Genomic DNA, 19,003 nt, shown 5'->3' on the forward strand with positions numbered 1-19,003 from the left:
CCTATCAAATGGAAACAGTATAACCTACATCATGTGTTGTGCAAATTGAGTTAATAATGTAAAGCTTTTAGAACAGAAAACTGAATATTAGCTGATATGACTACGGCTGTTATTAGTAGATGAGGCTTAATTTACAGAGGTAACAGAGGACCTCATTATGTTAAATGTGTGGTGTGCGCTCTGTGGGCTGTTTGACTGGAAAGCCCAGAGTGTGTGTGAATTTCTGGGACTTGTTCACTGACTTGCACTGCCACGCAGATGATAGGGACTCTCTCATGTCTTCACTCTTTCCGACTATGAGAGCGGGTGGTTAGTATTAGGGAGAAACGGGGGGTTGTTAACTGCATAGTAACGCGCTGGGAAAATGGAAGAGCATTGTGTTTCATCTGTATCACTAGTGTTGCTTGGTAGGCTTTCTGCTCCACGCAAAACAAAACTAAAAACTTTCCTATTTAAACTTACACTGAAGGTGTGATGAGAATGGGTTCTTTTTGATGGTCGAATAATCTTTATCATTTATAATCAGAACGGATTGGGAGAGGGCAGACAGACTGGTGGGTTGGAGTGCTGATGCTGGGGTCTGAGCTGGTGAATAGGACAGGGGAAACATGGGCTGGCAGTGCTAACGGCTCCATGTTCCTCTAAGGCTGCCGTTTTGAACAGTTAGTCAGATATAGCTCTTTCTCGGTCTTCCCTGGAATCCTGCTATCAAACACGCGGTGGGAGAGACGGGGCGAGGGAGGGAGAGTGGGGGAGGCATGTCATGCCTCTGCGATGGCTATTTTCACCGTTGGACACTTTCGAGTAAACTATTTCACTTTGAATCTTACAGGAATTTGAAAGTGATTATGTTGTGTTTAAGACCAAAACTTTGGACTTTGACAGAAGGCTTGGAACGATTCTTTGCGAAGGTTTCTTTAACTGCAACGGTTTAGAAGCTGCATTTAAGGTTAGTTCTGAAGAAGCTATCATTAAAAAAATACTTTACTAATGAATAATTTTGGCTGGGAGGTGAAAGGAGTGGATACCTTCCTTTCTGACCCAGGTAAATGATTAACTAGTCACATTCTGTTTATATTCACCTCACTGAATTAAATTTTACATAACACATGAATGAGTGATGTTTATTTGGAACAAGGTCAATTTTAGGACTTTGGACTATTGATCTTATCTCAAATTCAGTGTTTTAGCTCTTGTTACCTTGAGAGCAAGTTTGGCATAGCCTCTGAAATCCTGATTCAAAATTAAGCCACCGTGAAAAGTGAAAAATACCTGTTAATGCAAGATTTTCTCTCTGCCGTTATTTACATATGTTGGGTTCACCTGCCCACTTCGTTACTGTGACGGAAGCAAAGAGCAATTGGTCTCTGATACATTCCATCAGGCATAAGACCGTTGGTGATCAGACTCACCATTATTTTGTATATAAATAGAGTGCTGCCCAGGGGCGCCTGGGTGGCACAGTGGTTAAGCGTCTGCCTTCGGCTCAGGGCGTGATCCTGGCATTATGGGATCGACCCACATCAGGCTCTTCTGCTATGAGCCTGCTTCTTCCTCTTCCACTCCCCCCTGTTTGTGTTCCCTCTCTCGCTGGCTGTCTCTATCTCTGTCAAATAAATAAATAAAATCTTTAAAAAAAAAAAATAGAGTGCTGCCAAAAAAATGATTCCACCGATGATGTAAGAGTCCACTTTGAGATGTAAAGACATGAAGAAACGTTGGACAGAGAATTAAAGAAATGCAGTTTGGTATTTTTGTATTCCAAGCTGCATAAAATAAGCACATCTTCTTAGCCCTCCCAAATGGATGACTTAGGATGTGGGGAAGAGGGACACCACGTGAAACTTGGTTGTCAAAGAAAAGAACTGCAAGTAAGTTGTAAAATCAGATGACATCCCAAAAGAAGAATAGAGGCTTCTGTTTCTGAAGAAACACCTCTAGGGGATCATGGGCACAATTCATTGAAAATGGCGGTACAAGACAATAGAAGGGACCCAGACTTTATATGGGATGCTGTTTGATTTTGACCTTCAAATTCACCTGATTGCTCAGGTGGTGGTGAAGGTAAAAGGGTCTTCTGGCCCCAGTCAAGCATTTTAACACAGAGAATTTGCAAGGATCAGGGCCTGGGTGGTTCAGTCAGTGACATGTCCAATTCTTGATGTCAGGTCAGGTCTTGACCACAGGGTTGTGAGTTCATGCCCCACATTGGGCTCCACACTGGCCATGGAGCCTACAAAAAAATTCATAAGGATCAAATAGTTCTTTGTTTTGTAAGAGCTGGTAGGTGAAACTGAGATGCCATTGGCCAAAACAAAATATATAGCTTATTATTGTAAAATTAAGCTGCTTGTGATCCCATCTCAGAAATTACTTTTTCTTTGGCTACATATGTGTATATGTATCCCTTTGACGAGAGTGACATCAGAGGCTTGACCCTCTTTGGTAACCTTTTTCACTTAGAATTGAATCATAAACATTTTCTTGCTTTTATAGCAGAATTCACTATTTTGTAATGGCTCCATAGTATATCATACTCTCTGTTACTGGACCTACTTTGCTTTCATGCTTTTATAAATAATGGGAGGAAAGAATGTAGACTGCTCCCCTTTACAGAGGCGCCTACTTTTTCTAATTCAAGTCTCTCTCCTTCCCATAGCACAGCTATTGATAGGGATTCTGTTCTAGTACATGCCACTTAGTTTTTCTAAACAACTTTACCTTTTAGTCATGTTTTTTGTCTTTAACTTTGCACCTATTTGTATCTTGTCTGTGGAAAAATACAGCATGGGCCCCTGCCCAGTAGCTCTGCAGGGGTGGGGCGTCATCTCACAGTTTGTGTTCTATTTAGATCCCCTTCTTCAGTGTCTTATAAAGCAGACATCTAATAACTGCTTGAGGTTGGGGGGATGGGCTGGTAGTCAGAGTACTGGAATGACTCACGGATGAGGTTTAAACTGCAGGAAAAGTCGTGGCAGAAGAAAAAAATGACAGGATGGCACATGGATGAAAAAATGATTTCTACCATAGGTACAGGATGATGAACTCTGACCACGTGCCATTGGGTCCCAGGGAATAAATATTTGCAGATGGTTCTCTGGAGACCATGATTCATGCCTGCTCTCGGCAAAGACATGACCAGGAAGGGCCCTGGGACCAAACACTATTCTACTGGAATATGAAACTGTAGTTCAAAGCCTACAATGCTGGCACTCGATAAAAAACAAAGCAGAACACTAATGGATGTTTTGCTAAAATTTACAGTGTGTCTACATGAAGCGAGACTGATGTCTAGGATGAAGTATCCAGAAAAGTCTTCGGGCAGTAAAATTGAAAGCTGTAAAATTGTGAAGTGTAAGGTGGTTCAGGTAGCAACAGATTTAAGATGTCTTGGAAAGAGGCAAACCCAGGAAAAACATAAATAGGTATTACTTGAGGAGTGGCAAAAGCATTATGAAAAGCCATGTTATGGGGTGAAACTGAGGAGTCGAAGAAAAGGTAGGCTGTACAAATCTCAAATGGGACGGTCAGGGGAAAAAGCCTGTGGTAGGAGTCCATTTTTAATCTTTGGAGGTTGATATGAAGGAAGACGTCCATACTCTTCACAAAATAGGTCCATAGGACCCTCGTTCTCTTCCTAGAGGGTAGTTTTTCTGTGTGATGCTGAAAAATTATGACAATGTGTACTACCTAAAAGGTTTAAGGCTCTCCTTACTACCATTTTCTGGCTTTACAGCCTCCCCAAAAGAAGATTTTTTCTGTGTCTTTTCTCTTTTGTACTTGGCATCAAGTCCCACTCAGCCTATCAGGCAGGCGAGATGAGATGCAGCTGGGGAACTTCTGGTATTTCAGTCATGGTCAGGACATTAAGTGTTTGAAGAGAACACGTTGCGAAGTGAATATATTTCCCTGGTGTTGGTGGATTGCACCGTTAAATCTGTGAGTCACTGTTTGCTTTTGATTGTTAACAGGAAACCCAAAGTCAACAAAAGAGTGGTTGAAAGAAGAAAGTTAATAAGCATTTTCCTTGGGAGCAGCTAACCAAGCAGGTTTTAAAATATTTAGCAGTTTCTCTACTGGTTATAATTGATATTCCCTGGGGGGAGGTGATGACAAATGTGTCTGAACTGATCTCTAAGATATGGTTTGATTTACACTTTACTTTGTACATTTTTTTCATTGTGTTTTTTTTCCAATGAATTTAGTTTATGTAAATATTTAGAGAATGTTAACGGTGAAGCTGTTTTTAAAGAAAACAATTTTTTACTTAAATTCCCGTATAATGCATATACAGTGTCACGTTAGTTTCAGGTGTATGGTATAGTGAGTCCACAGTTCTGCACATTACTCAGTGCTCATCGTAAGTGTACCTCTCTGATCCCCGTCACCTGTTTCACCCATCCCCCCACCCACCTCCCCTCTGGTAACCATCAGTTCTCTATAGTTAAGAGACTGTTTTTTTGTTTCTCTTTTTTCCTTTGCTTGTTTCTTAAATTCCACATGTGAGTGAAATTGTATGATACTTTTCTTTCTCTGCATGATTTGTTTCTCTCAGCATTATATGCTCTAGAGCCATCCATGTAGCAAACAGCAAGACTATTCTTTTTTAGGGCTGAGAAATATTCCATTGAGTATACATACACCACTTCATTATCCCTTCATCTCTTGATGGGCTCCTTCCATATTTGGCTATTGTAAATAATACTACAGTAAATGTGGGGGGTGCATGTATTTTCAAATTAGTGTTTTCATATTCTTTGGGTAAATACCCAGTAGTGCAATTACTGGATCGTACGGTAGGTCTACCCTTAATCTCGTGACGAACCTCCGTAGTGTTTTCCACAGTGGCTGCACCAGCTTGCATTCCCACCAGCAGTGCACGAGGGTTCCTTTTTTCTCCACATCCTTGGCAACGGCTGATGTTTAAAGAACACAAATTTTGAGGAACTCCTATGATTTCCCTAAGAGGAGTAACAAAAGTTTCTTTTTGGCCATGTGGCTAACGAGGCATAGACCGTGGTGTATGGTTTTCTGCCATCTTGATGATATTTGACTTTGAGGAGTTATAATTTTTTCTTTTTTAAAGGTTTTGTTTATTTGAGAGAGAGTGTGTGCTTGAGAGAGCACAGGCAGGGGGAGGGGCAGGCAGAGGGAGAGGGAGAAGCGGGATGTGGGGCTTGATCCCAGGAACCCAGAATCATGACCTGAGCCAAAAGCTCAGGACGATGGAGCCATGCAGGTGCACGAAGAGGTATCTTTTTTTAAAGAAATCTCTATATACCAGGCCTAATAACTAACACTGTATGAAGGCCACACACAGCAAGTAAAATAATTTCCAGTGGCACATTGCTGCAGAGAGCCCGGTGCCGGACTGCCCGGGGTCAACTGCCAACTCTGCCACTGGCCGTGTCAATCTGGAGACGTTCCTCCCTCCCTCTCTTACCTGAAACCTGTAACAGCAATTTAAGGCCATTAAAATATAGAAACTGGCACCTTGTCAGCTATCTATGAACACTGCTTATACAGAAATAAGCATTTTAATCACATTATTGTGCTTGCAAAGAAGGCTGCCTTACGCTGGCACACAGGATCCCCACGGGGCAGAAAGTAAGGCGGGAAGCTAATGGGTTCCAAGGTTCGGCTGTGCAGGTGGCTGGGTTTGTGGAAGCTGCTGGGGAAGGTGAGTTTGGATCCGGGTGGGGGGCATGGACTCAGGAGAGTTTCAGGACCTTTACTTTTCTCCTCGCATAATGTGTTCCTTTTTCAGTCCATGTGTTTCATTTTGTTTGTTTGTTTGTTTTTTGGTCTCCCTACTCATTGGCTTCCTCTGCTTGCTGATAGTTCTTGCTCACTCATAATTTTGCTACCATAGGTTCAGCCTGCCATGCCCTGGTTCTCTTCCTGAGGAGGAGAGAATGTCATTAGTTCAAGGCATCAGTTTGAGGGTAGGACATTCCTGTCAAAGGAACTGTCAGCCTGTGAAGTGGTTGTCCTTGCAACAGGTCACCACTGCTACCCCAGGCCATGGTGTTGGGGTGGCTGGGTATGTGGCGTGGAAGGTGGGCTGCCACGGACAGGACAGCCACAGTAACTGATCGATTCGGTGTAATTATTAGTGGTGTGACCTGGAGGTCCTCAACATGGATATTCTACATGGAAAGAGTACATGTGTAGGAGAAGAGAACAAAGGAAGACGGCATTTTGCTTCTGATTTTATATCTGCAAAGCATCTTCTCAAACATTTCCTGGCACCCAGCAGGAAGAATTAGTGTTATCTGTGAGCAGGGATTGCTGACAGATAGTAGTTAATTTCTGACTCCTCTCATTTTCTGCTGAGGAAGGGAGATTACATTTAGTATTTGTTTTATTGGAAACTTGTCTTGGATTTGGAGCTATTTCAGGATTCTTGTAGGGTTCTAGATTTTGCTTTAACTCAAGTCACGTAGGAGGTTTAATGGGGGAAAATAACGGAGTATCTGTATTAAAAATCCACAGTTCTTAACCTTTTAACTTCGATTTTTACAGCTGTTGACCATATTTGGGAATTTTCTAGAGAAACCAGTTGTCATGGAAATTTTCAGCCCACATTACAGCACACTACTGCACATGTTTAACTCAGAGCTGGATATGTGTAAGCAGTTGTATAACGAGCACATGGAACACGTAAGTAGGGGGTGAACTCGAGCACATCCCCAGCATCGTTTTTGTGGGTAATGGCCATCAACTAGAACTTTATTTAATGATACCTAAGATAGGGACAATAAACCTTTTATGCCTCGATTTAATTGGTTTCCTTATGCAGATGAAGAGCCTGTTTTAGGACCATAACTCTACTAACCAGGTTACTTAACATGTACACGTCATGTCTTTGTGAACTGTGAAACCACTGAAATGAACAAGTGCTTTCAAGGTTGGAATGCACCCTGATTAAACATCCCCTTCCTTCCTCTTTGCCAAAATACAATCCTGCAGATTGAACGTGGAAATGTAGTTCTTCACAGGAATATGCCATTTACCGCAGGCAACATCAAATGGGCTAAAGAGGTCTTTGAACGACTTCAGACATTTCGGTTCAACTTTGCGTCTCTCCGGTATTTGTAAGTTATTAGGCTTATTTCATGGCAAAATTATCCTAATGAGACAGGCAAGTTTTATAGAGGGCAGTGCCCTGTTCATTTAGCACTTGGGGAGTCGTTGCCCTATTTAACTCTTTTCCTTGGCTGAGTTCATTGAGAAGGCTTCATCCCTGTGGTTTTAGAATACATTCACTGGGACTCTTCAGACTTCCATGTGTTTCCCTGTCGTAGGTCCTTACATGTTTTCTTCTCACTTTTCCTTTGCACCCATAGTATGTTGGTAGTTTTGAGTCCCTTTCTTCAGTAACTAGCACTCCTTTTATTTTGCAGATTGCTGTACCTTCTTCATCTTTGTAGGAATTGGTAACTTTCTGCTATTGACATTGAGTGGAACTCTCTGGAGTGCCATTCATTTCATAATGCTATCTTTTAAGGCAAAGGCCATTCGGAAGCATTATTTGGCCTTCCTTATTTCTGTTCCTCTTTTTTATTGTGCGTTTTTTTATACTTTCTATTGTATATTTCCTTGTAAAGTAGTTAAGCTGAAATCTATTATGTAGGAAAATAGAAAAATCCTATTCCTACAGATTCTTGGAAAGTCCTGATGATGCCCTAGTTTACCAGAAGTATATTGAAATGACTGCCCTGCTAGACCAATTTGAAAATCATATCTATAATGAATGGAAAAGTAACGTGGATGAAATCTGTGAATTCAATTTGAATCAACCCTTGATTAAATTCAACGCCATAAATGGACTTCTCAGTGTCAACTTTGACCCAAAGGTAGGGGTTTGGTGTTTTTAAGTTGTTTTATAGATGCCATTTTTATTAAAGTATATTCCTGATACTCCCAGTCATTTATATTTAATTTTGGGAGAATGTCAGTCCTATGAGGATTGTAGCTGAAAACAACTTCTAATAGCCCTTTGTTTTAGAGATTTGTTTCCCAAATGCTATACTAATTACTTTTTTTTTTTTTGCCTCATTATTTACCACTTCTACCTTTACTGGATAATGAGCTGAGAGGAGGGCGCATTTCATTTTATCTTTGTGTTCTGTGTTCCTAGCATAGTGTTGGGCCCTTGGTAATGCTTGATGAACGTTAGCTCAATTGAATATAATCATTAGTCTTTTATAAGAGATTTCTGGCTTGAATTATATTTGTAGCATATACCAGTGTTTTTAGTTAATTAAAATTTTATCATGTGAGATTTGGGGAGTCCACAAAAATGTATGGAATGAGAATATTCTTCAAAGGGACAATAAATTGTAATATGTTAAATTGGTAATTTTTATAAAACAGTTTTCTGAAAAATGTAAAACAGCATGTAAATGCCCCAAATAGTAGGAAGAGTTAAATATATCTAGGATGAAAATTACCTTTATTGAATATATCATCTTTATCCTATGATAACCTAACAGAGAAATTTCATAAATTCTCTGTATAAGTTTATATTTTCTCAAAATTTCATTACATGTTATGTAATAATGAAAGTATAGGAACTTTAATAGCAATTATATATGTGTCTGTATGAATATATTTATAGTGTTCCCTATGTGCATGTATCTGATAAATGATATATATGTAGGTACATATATATATTTTAACCTGTCTCCAACTCTGAGAGTTTTGGTAAGGAGGCACAAAATTAACTTACTTCTCTATTTACATAAAAGAACGTGCTTTACAGGAAAGGGCAAACATATGAAAATATCTATTTGTAAGTTGCCATTACAAAAACTATTAGTAAACATTTGGTTAATTTTTTAGATAGTGAAGATTATATGCCTTTTTTTAGCGATTGCCCTGTGTCTTTCATGTTAGTTCGAATATGTGTCTAGATAGGAAGTGAGAAAGTTAGCCTCCCTGGATCTGTTTGTCATAATCTGCACCCAAATTCTCATCTGTTATCCTAAGATAGTACAAAGAATATCATCATTTAATTATGTTTACAAAACTTAGCACACAGACATATAAATATATGATTGAAAGAACTTACGATGCCTTCTACCTCTGATTTCGTAAAATCAACTTAAACTGAATTCCTGAGATGTTTCAGGGATAATTCCTGTGATTTTTTTCCTGAAGGGATTCTAAAAACACAAAAAGTACGGTACTAATTTATCTGTGGTATGACAGTCCAAGGAAGTCAACTGGTTTACCTTCTAAACACGTTACGCAGTCTTCTCCTCACAATCTGTGATTTAGAGGTATAGTCACTTCTGCTACAACATGACCTACACATTCCTAAAAATCACTATGTTATGAAAGATCGCACGATAAAAACTACAGCGCTTAGGGGGAAAATGGGGGTTAGGGCTCTTGTACTTAAAAGCTGTCAGCGGTGCATTAGAAAAATAGGAACCTAGGAAAAAACAGCATTTTATACATTTTTAAATGGCTAAATAATACATAAATACTGCAGTAAATATGACACTTCGCCTTGGCAAAGACTGAAAGTTAGCTCATGGAAGTGGGTGTTGGACAGGTGACGATTTGTGCGTTACTGTGAAGTGATGGAAGGAAGGTTATCTGATAGGAGGCAGGAAGTTGTACCCCTGCACGTGAGTGGGCGTGGCTCACGGTACCTGAGTGACCTGAGGTGCTTGGTGGCTACGGGCATATGAGCATTTTGCACATTTCTAAGCCTTTCAGTTGAGTTGGCTGCAGTTTTTAGCACTTACCTAGTGTTTCTTGCTCATGAAATTTCAGATCAGCACAGACAAAATTTATGGTGCGCCCACAGTGCTCGTCTGTCAGTTGTATTGAAACAAATTTATGTTTTCAAAACAAACATTGGGACAGAAAGACAGTCCTGGGAAAAGATGGAGGTCCGTGTACAACCTTCTGTCTCACAGCTCAGTGTGTACATGTTGCTGTCTTTCGCCTGAATTCTTTCTCTGGCGGCGGACCACAGCCATAAATAACATCGTTGTTTATACTCCTGTATCGTAAGAACGTACGACAATTGCTTTTAAAAACCGTATGAAACAACAGCCTCTTCACCTTGACAATTTGAAAATATTGTAATCATTGGATGAAATTTTAAGTGTTTGGATTTAACACATGTTAAAAGAGAATGTCCTTCTTAAAATACATAATAATCCTTGATTTTGTTTTAATAGCTCACGGCTGTTTTGAGAGAGGTGAAATACCTTTTGATGCTGAAGAAATCTGACATACCGGATTCAGCGTTAGCCATCTTCAAAAAGAGAAACACTATTTTAAAGGTGAGTGTTTGTAGATATTAGGGCGTTTTTTGAGCAGGAGGGTTTGAATTGGTCGTTATGACTGTGTAGACCTGTGATACTTCAGTGGCTCTGAGAGAGGCGGCTTTAACACATTTGGCACTTTTTGTTTTGGGACTTCCTTTTGCTCAGTACGTCGGAAATCTTGAGCTGCTTGTGCAAGGATATAATAAGTTGAAGCAGACGCTCCTGGAGGTGGAGTACCCCCTGGTGGAGGATGAGCTGAGGGCCCTAGAGGAGCACCTGCAGGCAGCCGCGACGTCGCTGACGTGGCAGGATGACTGCTGGGGGTACATCGAGAGGGTGCAGACAGCCGTGTCTGAGCTGGCACGCAGAGTGGAGCGCACGCAGAGCAACGTGACGGTGATCCAGCAAACCATGAAGGCTTGGGCGGAGTGTACGCTCCTTCCCAGGAGGGAGCCGAGAAGAGAGGCCGCCTTGACTTTGGAGGACACGGGCGATCTGTTTACTAAAAAATACAAGCTAATTCAAGAAGATGGCCGCAGGATACATATCTTGGTGGAGGTAATGGCTTTTAAGGTTTGGAAATTGCAGGAAGATCTTTTCAATTAGTTGAGAAAAGAGCAGACATCCTCACCCTAATAACGTAGGATTCTTTGATTGGGCCTGAGGGAGCTTTATGTATGGTTATGTTCAGCATTTAAACTGGAGGAATTGGCATGGCTCTCCTGCGATTTCTGCAGCCCTTGCTTGTTTTCATTCCTGAGGGAAGAGATTGGAATGTGAGATATATGGATGAAAGAGAAAGCCTAGAGGTGGGATCCTGTCTTGGTCCTAGCTCCGTGCTCTTTTGGATGCTGTTTATAGCTAGCACGGTTTGTGGAATACCTCTAGGTACGGGCCAGCTTGCCAGTGTCTCCTCCTGCAAGCCTCTCAACCTCTGAGGATGGACAGTAGCCATTCTTCTTCTAACTAGTATTTGGGTTTTTAAAAACAGTAACAGGCACTATTCTAGAGTTGTCGATTGCAGAGAAGACAAAATAGAACAAACGAAACAAGGCAGGAAAGGAAAAACAGACACAACCAAACAAAAAGTCCCTTGTCTCTCGGACATTACATTCTAGTTGAAAAGGTAGAGTAAATAACATATACAGAATAGGTCAACTGATCATAGGAGAAACGGTGAAAACCACAGCAAGTAGGATAGGGATTCATTGGTTCGGGGTGTGTTTTATATGAGGTGGTTTGAAACGCTCCCATACTAAGGTAGCAGTTCTGCAGAGAACTGAAAGAGGAAGAGAATGAGGCCTGTGGCTATCAGGAGAAGGATGTTCGAGGTAGCAAAAAGTACAGAAGTTCGAGGAAAGGACACGGTTGCTCTGTCCAAGGCTCGGTTCGAGAGCCAGCGTGCCAGAGCAGATTTGCAAGGGGAGTAGTAGTAGTTGATAAAGCTTGGAAGGGACTGAGGACACGTACGTGGGATTGACAGGCCGTCCTGAGAACTTGGGTTTTTGCCGTGAGGTGAAATAGCAGCCAGACTCTGCTCGAAGGCTAGACCTGTTGAATGTGAAGCAGAGGGGAGCAAGGAGGTGGTAGGAGGTAGAGAGACCTTTGGGAGATTATTTTAATAATTCAGGTGATAATGGCCTGGGTCAGAAAAGTAGGGATAGAAGCCGTCATGATGGTTATATTTCGAAGGTAGAGCCAACAGGATTTGCTGTGATGAGTCAGGAGACAAGTCAAGGACGAGCTCAAATTTTTTGGTCTGAGCAACAGGAAAATTGGAGTTTGCCTTTACTGATAAGGGGAGAACTGTGATAGAGCAGATTTTGAATGGAAAAGAGAGGCTTTGGTGTGGGCCATGTTGGTTAGAGATGCATGCCCAGGGGGATATTTTGATTACACTGGCACTGCCCTCGAGGCTGGAATTTGGGGTAGAAGTCCAGGCCGGTGACACAGAACCGAGAGTCAGGAGTATGTATGTCATATGTGAAGCCATGGACTTCGATGGGTTCATATGGGGTTTAATCGTAGGTAGAGGAGAGGTCCAAGACCTAACCTTGAATCCTCTCCGAGGCCAGGGATGCTGATAAGGCGGCCAGTGAAGCAGAAGGAAAATCCAGAGAGCTGCTGTCCTGGAAAGCAAGTCAAGAAGACATTCCAAGCAGGGGCAAGCATTTGACTTGGTCCCATCCCGATTCAGGACCTGAAAATGAGGGCCGAGATTGGCAGCCAGATATTACCCCATGGAAGCGGTTGGTGACTGTGACAGAGCTAACTTGATATAATGGAAGCCAGATTGGAATGGCTGACAAGAAGGGGAGAAATGGCACCAGAAAGCCACTCAGCTCCTGAAGAGCTCCGAGGTGGTGGGAACTGAAAACTCTGCAGTGTCTGGGGCATGTCAGGGATGGGGAAGATTTTATTTTTAATGTTGGTTGGTGTTTCTGAGTGATGGTATGTTGATTGGAATGATCTAGTAGAGGGGAAATAATTGTTGGAGGAAAGTCCTGGAAGGAAAGGGGTTTCATAAACACATGTGGACGTTGGCTGTAGATAGGAACTTGGAGAATTCATCTGTAGTAGCAGGAGGGAGGAGGCGGAAGGCAGGAATGTGGAGCTCACAGGGGCGCAGCTCCAGTGAGGGAGATGGGTGGAAGTTCCCTTTTCATTCTTCTTAAGGAAAAAAGGATGGGAACAAAAGAGCATATTCTGTATTTCCTTCTGAGCATATTCGCTATATGGAATCATCTCTGTAGACCGATGCAGTCCTCAGACCATGACACCCTCCTTTGGGCAGGGCACCAACAACCCTCACCACACACACACACACACACACCCCATCACAAAGTACTATGGCCTGGGGTTTGCCCCAGTGCAGGTCGGAAACTAGGGTTTTTAGTTTTGTGTCTTTCAGAAACCAGGCCTGAATTTCCTCATGCGTAAAGTGAAGACACTTGTCTCTAGGCTAACTCAGTGGGAGAATGAGCAACGGACTGTGGTTTTCCTGCTGAAATTGACTGTGACCAATCGTGTGGTTTAGTATTCCATCATCATTCACTTCTTTAGGAAATATTTAAGGGGAGCCTCCTATGGGCCCAGTACCCGTTTAGATTCTTAAGCTACTTGAGTGAACAGAATAAAGAGCCTTGCTTCCATGGAGCTCCCGTCCCAGTGAGGGGAGAGCCGTCGGGAGAGCGGACGTAAGGCGGAGAGGGTAGAAGTGGTGGAGCGTGTAGAACAAAGATGAAGTTAGAGCAGGGCGCAGGCGCGTCGGGGCGGGCCGGGGTGGGGTTTTAAGCAGCTCGATCAGCACAGGCCTAAAGGGAGGAGGTAAGATGAGAGTCAAGTTAGAGAGTCAGCGCGGCGGGCGTTGGGAAAGGAATATTCCAGGCCGAGGAAACCAGCCCCAGGGAGGAGGGTGCCCGGTGCTGGGTGTAAAGCTGCTGAGGGGGCAGCGGGGTCCAGAGCACAAGGAGCTCAAGTCAGACGCCCGCGGGCTGCGAGGAGCGGGTGGAGGGGCCTCACGGGCCTTCGTGCAGACTTCGGTTTTTACTCTGGGCTGCGTGCGGAGTCACTGCAGGGCTCGGAGGAGAGGAGAGAGCACCCGATCTAACTTTGGGAAGAGGGGCTGGCTGTCATGTGGGAAGGCGCGCACAGGGGAGGCGGAGGGCCTGGTGGGTTCCCGTGGCAGTAAGCTCCGTGGCAGCCGTGTGGTGCCCGGACGGGGCCGTGAGGATGGAGGTGACAAGGAGTGGTTGGATTCTGGATATATTTTGAGTAGAACACACAGTCTCCTCACAGGCTGGGTGTGGAGCTTCGTAGAAGGAGATGTTGAGGATTAGTGTAAGAAATTGGTCCCCTCAGAGAATAAGGTCGAAGTTTTTCTACTAATAAATGGACTCTATTCTTGTTTCCTCAAGTCAAAAACTAAGCAGCTCTGGAGTCTCTCTTCTCAGTATGTGAACAGAGGAGAGGTTCCAACTTGAGAGAAGTCAACTGCAAAAAAGGGATGAAATGATTGTTTCTAGAAGTTGTATCTTCTCAGGGATTGTTTTTTCCCCCTTGGCATCAGCTCGTGATTTTGAGCCTGATTCTCAGACTACCTCTGAGGAGTGTCATTGAGGGAAAGCTGTGGAAATATTGCAGAGGGTAGGTCATTTCTGCCTTTTCATTATGCTGCACCCTGCATGGCTGGGGGATCCCAGGAATAGTTTGCAGGCAGAGTCTAAGATAGAGAAGGGTGGAACCATGGAAGATTGGGTCTGGAAGGGACCTGAGCCATCACTGAGCGACCCAAAGCTCTTCTTCCCTTTTTCTCTTTATATTAAATTGTTGGAAATAAAATAATTATTATAAATGGCACTGCAGTATATAAACTGGATATCCTGGGATGAAAAAGTATAAACAATGAGGCAGTCACAGGTACTGTACTGTGATAAGGTTTGGAAGAGCCCTACCCTGGGGAGTCAGAAGTTCCTGCTTGTAGTCCTAGCTTGGGTGCTAACTTCCTACCGTGTGACGCTTGGTGTGTTGTAGGTCTTTGTTTTTATATCTTTGAAATGAATAAACTGAACAAGATGGTCTTTAAGGAATTTTTTCCCTAGCTCTAAGATCTATACTTCTCCTTTCTAGTGCCTACAAAGGAGCCAGAACTGCTCTGTACAGCTGCCCAGGATATCTACTGCACAACACACAGCTCCAGGGGTGTGGGCCACATATACCACAGATATATACAGATGTGAATGGTTCCACCTGGATGGGCAAGACAGCACCCTTGAAAGGAAAGGTCCTTAAATTTGTTGAGAGCAAGAAATCCCTCGAAGAACTTTATAATCTTGGCCCGATTTTATCGCCTCTGTAGTTGTGGTTCTTGCACGTAACACATACCTTTGAATTGTGGATCCTATATCCACAGCGGTAAATAATCAAACAAAGGGCAGAGTATCGTCTGCCTTATCATCAGCTTTCATTCCAGTGTCTCCTTTTCTCTGTGATCTAGTTTCTGCCTTGGGCATCTGCCCTCTGGACTGTATGGACTATGCAACCATTACCACTCAGAAAGGTATCTCTGGAGACAACCCTTGCCTCCCACCTCACCTTTTCAAACCTGTGTCCCTAGCCCTGCCACACCGTATGCTCAACCGCTAGCAGCCTTAAACCGTGTTCATGTCTGACCTTGTCATGCCCTACTGATCTGTTCATTACCCATACTCGTGGGAGATGTCAAGTTAGAAGAACTTAATACTGTTGAAGCACAAAGGGATCTCTGACCTCACCAGGCTGGTTTTCCTCGAGCCGAGTTGCTATTCCATAGGCTGCTTATAAGTGGTTTGCACAAAGTATTTGTTGTTTGGTTGCTTGTTTTGGTTCAACCAAGTTAAGTCGACTTTTAATAGTAGCATGGTGAGTCTCCAAGAAAGACCTAGAGTCCATAGCACTTTGCTGACTTAGGGATCTTGGCTATTCCAGGACAGTGTTCTCTGAAAGACCAGTTTGGGAAACTTCATTTACACATAAGGCCCTGGAAGACAAAGCTCAGGGCCACAGAGAATTCAGGGCAGAGCGAGAGCGGGAGCCTGTGTCCAGGACAGAGAGAATGCATTAAAAACTCCTGTATCTCTTGTGTGTATTTGAGGACAACAATTTTCATAATGATTTTTCCTTTAAAGGATGACTTTTGAATGTCAGTTATAAATGATCTAAGTGTTACAAAATCCTGCTTAGATTTTTATTGTTCAGCTTAAGGCTCTCTGACCTGCCATTTAAATGTTCCTGTCTCATGCCCAATGATGCAATCCCTTCTTTAAAAAAGCATTTCAGTGGAAAGCTTTCATTTTTGTACCCACTATTGTTTGTACCCCTCTAATAATATTTATGTTTCTAGGAAAACAGGAAGCTCTTCAAAGCCGACCCCTCTCTGGATACCTGGAAGATTTATGTGGAATTCATTGACGACATTGTAGTAGAAGGCTTTTTTCAAGCTATCATGCATGACCTGGACTTCTTTCTGATGAACACGGAGAAGCACCCGAAACCTGTGCCATTTTTTCAGGCACAGATGCTCTTAATGCCCCCTGAGATTCTTTTCAAACCTTCTTTAGAAAGAGATGCCGGGGATGGCTTCTATGATCTGGTGGAAGAAACGCTTTGCAGCAGTTGTAGGATGTCTGCCCAGATGGAGCGAGTGGCCGCACATCTGGAAATAGCAAATTATCAGGTATTTTCTTTGAAAATGGGTATGACCTTTGATATTCATGATTGAAAAATAAGTGGAGATGTGGGGGAGCACTCAGAAAGCAGATGTTGGGGAAGAAACAACACAGTTTCTGATTTTACCAACTACTCTCCCTTTGAAGAATGGCCTTGGATGATGTTACGTTACATGTGATTAACAGAGCAAGGTTGGTTTTAATGCTTGCTTTTCCTTGCATTTAGAGTGACATGGAGAATATGTTGGGCCTGGTAGAGGTCAGGCAGGAGATAATGAAGAGAGTGGCAGATGTCATCAGCAAAGTCTTGGACTTCAGAAATACCCTGGACACATATGCTTACCTCTGGGTAGATGACCGAGCTGAGTTCCTGAAGCATTTTCTCCTGTACGGCCAGGCTGGGTCATCTGAGGAGACGGATGCTCATGCGAATGAAGAAGTCCCTGAACAACCACCGACTCTCGAACAATTCAAAGAGCAGGCAAGGAAAACCCTTGGTGTTTGATGCAGTTACTCATGTTTGATTGAACTGTTAAAAGACATTTTTTTTCTAATTATAGATTGACATTTATGAAGCTTTGTATGTTCAGATGAGCAAGTTTGACGACTTCAGAGTGTTTGATAGTTGGTTCAAGGTGGACATGAAGCCTTTCAAAGTGAGCTTGCTCAACATTATCAAGAAATGGAGCTGGATGTTTCAGGAGCATCTTTTGAGATTTGTCATAGACAGGTAGCCTTCTCTGCTTTTGCTATTTGGAATTACAACTTTTAACACCTGACTGCTTTCTAAAGTTGAGACATAACTTTTAAGAACATTAAAAGTGCCAGTTTCTTAGCAGAGATAAATAGTGATGTTTAAATAGAATCTTATTTTCATTGTTGACCTATCAGAAGTCTTCTACTCCTAAAGGTTTTAATGAACTTAATTTGGGTTTGTGTGTGTTCGTGTGTGTGTGTGTATCTATCTACGTATTTGATAGTCTGAATGAGCTACAAGAATTTATAAAGGAGACAGATGCTGGACTCCAGAGAGATATAAGTGAGGGTGATCACGATGGTTTAGCTGACATCATGGGGCATCTTCTGGCAGTAAGAAGCCGACAGAGAACTACGGATGAACTCTTCGAACCATTAAAACAAACCATCACACTCTTGGAAAACTATGGCCAGAAGATGCCTGAGCAAGTCTATGTTCAGCTAGAGGTCAGTGTCATGGTAAAATACCCGTAATTAACATCAGCTGGGCACCTCCATCAGCCCTCACACGCCCTCTCTGAGGACATCCTCTAACACCCTGTACTGGGGATGACTATTGGCATTCTGTAGGTTAGGAATCTGAAACTTAAAGAGATGTAATACGTTTTTCAAGGTCACACAAGTCATCAGTCCAGCCCAGATGAATCTAGGTGTGTTTCATGCCAAGATATTCCATCTCAACCTCTGTGCCTGAGGCCTTCTTGTTAGAAGGTATTTAGCGAACAGCCTCTGAGCTGCTCCTTGGAGTTGCCCTTGACCATTCCTTCCAGACATGAAACACACCCCTGTTCTCTTTCATCGAAAGCTTCTCTCAGTTGAGAAGTGGTCCTAGTCTTCGGAAACATATCGTGGACATTTTCATAAAGAATAAAGAAAACCCAATTGATGGAGAAATCACTGTTTTCTAAATAGGAGTTCTGTGTCGTCCTCCTGTTTCTATGCTTTAGAAAGAGTTGGTGGCTGTTCTGTGCCCAGTGACCGGCAAAGTCTTTTTAGTTAGAACTGAAACCATGAATCAAAATCTCACAGCCGAGCTTCTCTTCCCATGCCCATGTTGGAGATGTATAGATGATGTATTTCCATTATCCACCAGCTTCCAGGATGGGCTTACATTTAACTTCACAAGTGTGAGTAGTGGACACATTCACTTAAAAAAACTTGTATTAAATTCGAGTTCAGTGATTGGTGCCTGGAACTCAAGTACCCTATGAGGCCATCCCATCTGCTTGCCTCTTATGTAAGATCTCTCTCCAGACTCTCACTTCTGAAACTGGTATGGTCTCCAGTCTCCCACTTCTTTGTTGAGGTGAAGCTCACAGTTCACAAACCACAAGAGTAATCCTTTCAAAGCACGCAGCATTTAGTACGGACGTAATGTTGTATAATCACCACCTCTATCTCAAAACATTTGCATCACTCAGAAGAGAACCTCCACACCCATGAGCTGTCCTTCCCGTTCCTCCTCCCTGCTGCCTGGCCACTGTTCCTTGCCCGTGTCTCTGGGTTTACTTGTGGTAGATACCGCATGTAAGTGGAATGGTCCAACCTGAGGTATTTTGTGTGTGGCTCTCTCACTTGGCACGGTCTTCTTGAGGTTCAGCGACATTGTGGTATGTGAATGCAGCCTTCATCTTGTGTCTGAACACCGGTTCATTGTGATTCCATCTACCACTGGGGGACATGTGGACGTTTGGCTTGTTGCCATCTTTTGGCGACTGTGAATAATGCTGCTAGGAGCCTGGGTGCACA

General features: G+C 42.8%; 1 protein-coding gene across 1 annotated transcript in view; it reads left to right on the plus strand.

Moving 5' to 3' along the window:
• The window catches only part of DNAH11 (dynein axonemal heavy chain 11), a 323,435-nt gene that overhangs the window by 55,258 nt on the left and 249,174 nt on the right, over nt 1-19,003 (plus strand). Inside the window, exons 15-24 of the mRNA XM_034643547.1 lie at nt 833-949; nt 6,526-6,663; nt 6,973-7,097; nt 7,664-7,859; nt 10,203-10,307; nt 10,458-10,850; nt 16,174-16,506; nt 16,725-16,979; nt 17,059-17,228; nt 17,479-17,701. Coding sequence (XP_034499438.1) covers nt 833-949; nt 6,526-6,663; nt 6,973-7,097; nt 7,664-7,859; nt 10,203-10,307; nt 10,458-10,850; nt 16,174-16,506; nt 16,725-16,979; nt 17,059-17,228; nt 17,479-17,701 — 2,055 coding nt within the window. The remainder of the gene's footprint in view (nt 1-832; nt 950-6,525; nt 6,664-6,972; nt 7,098-7,663; nt 7,860-10,202; nt 10,308-10,457; nt 10,851-16,173; nt 16,507-16,724; nt 16,980-17,058; nt 17,229-17,478; nt 17,702-19,003) is intronic.

The sequence above is a fragment of the Ailuropoda melanoleuca genome, chromosome 1 (genome assembly GCF_002007445.2).
Source record: "Ailuropoda melanoleuca isolate Jingjing chromosome 1, ASM200744v2, whole genome shotgun sequence".
In the NCBI taxonomy this organism is placed as follows: Eukaryota; Metazoa; Chordata; class Mammalia; order Carnivora; family Ursidae; genus Ailuropoda; species Ailuropoda melanoleuca.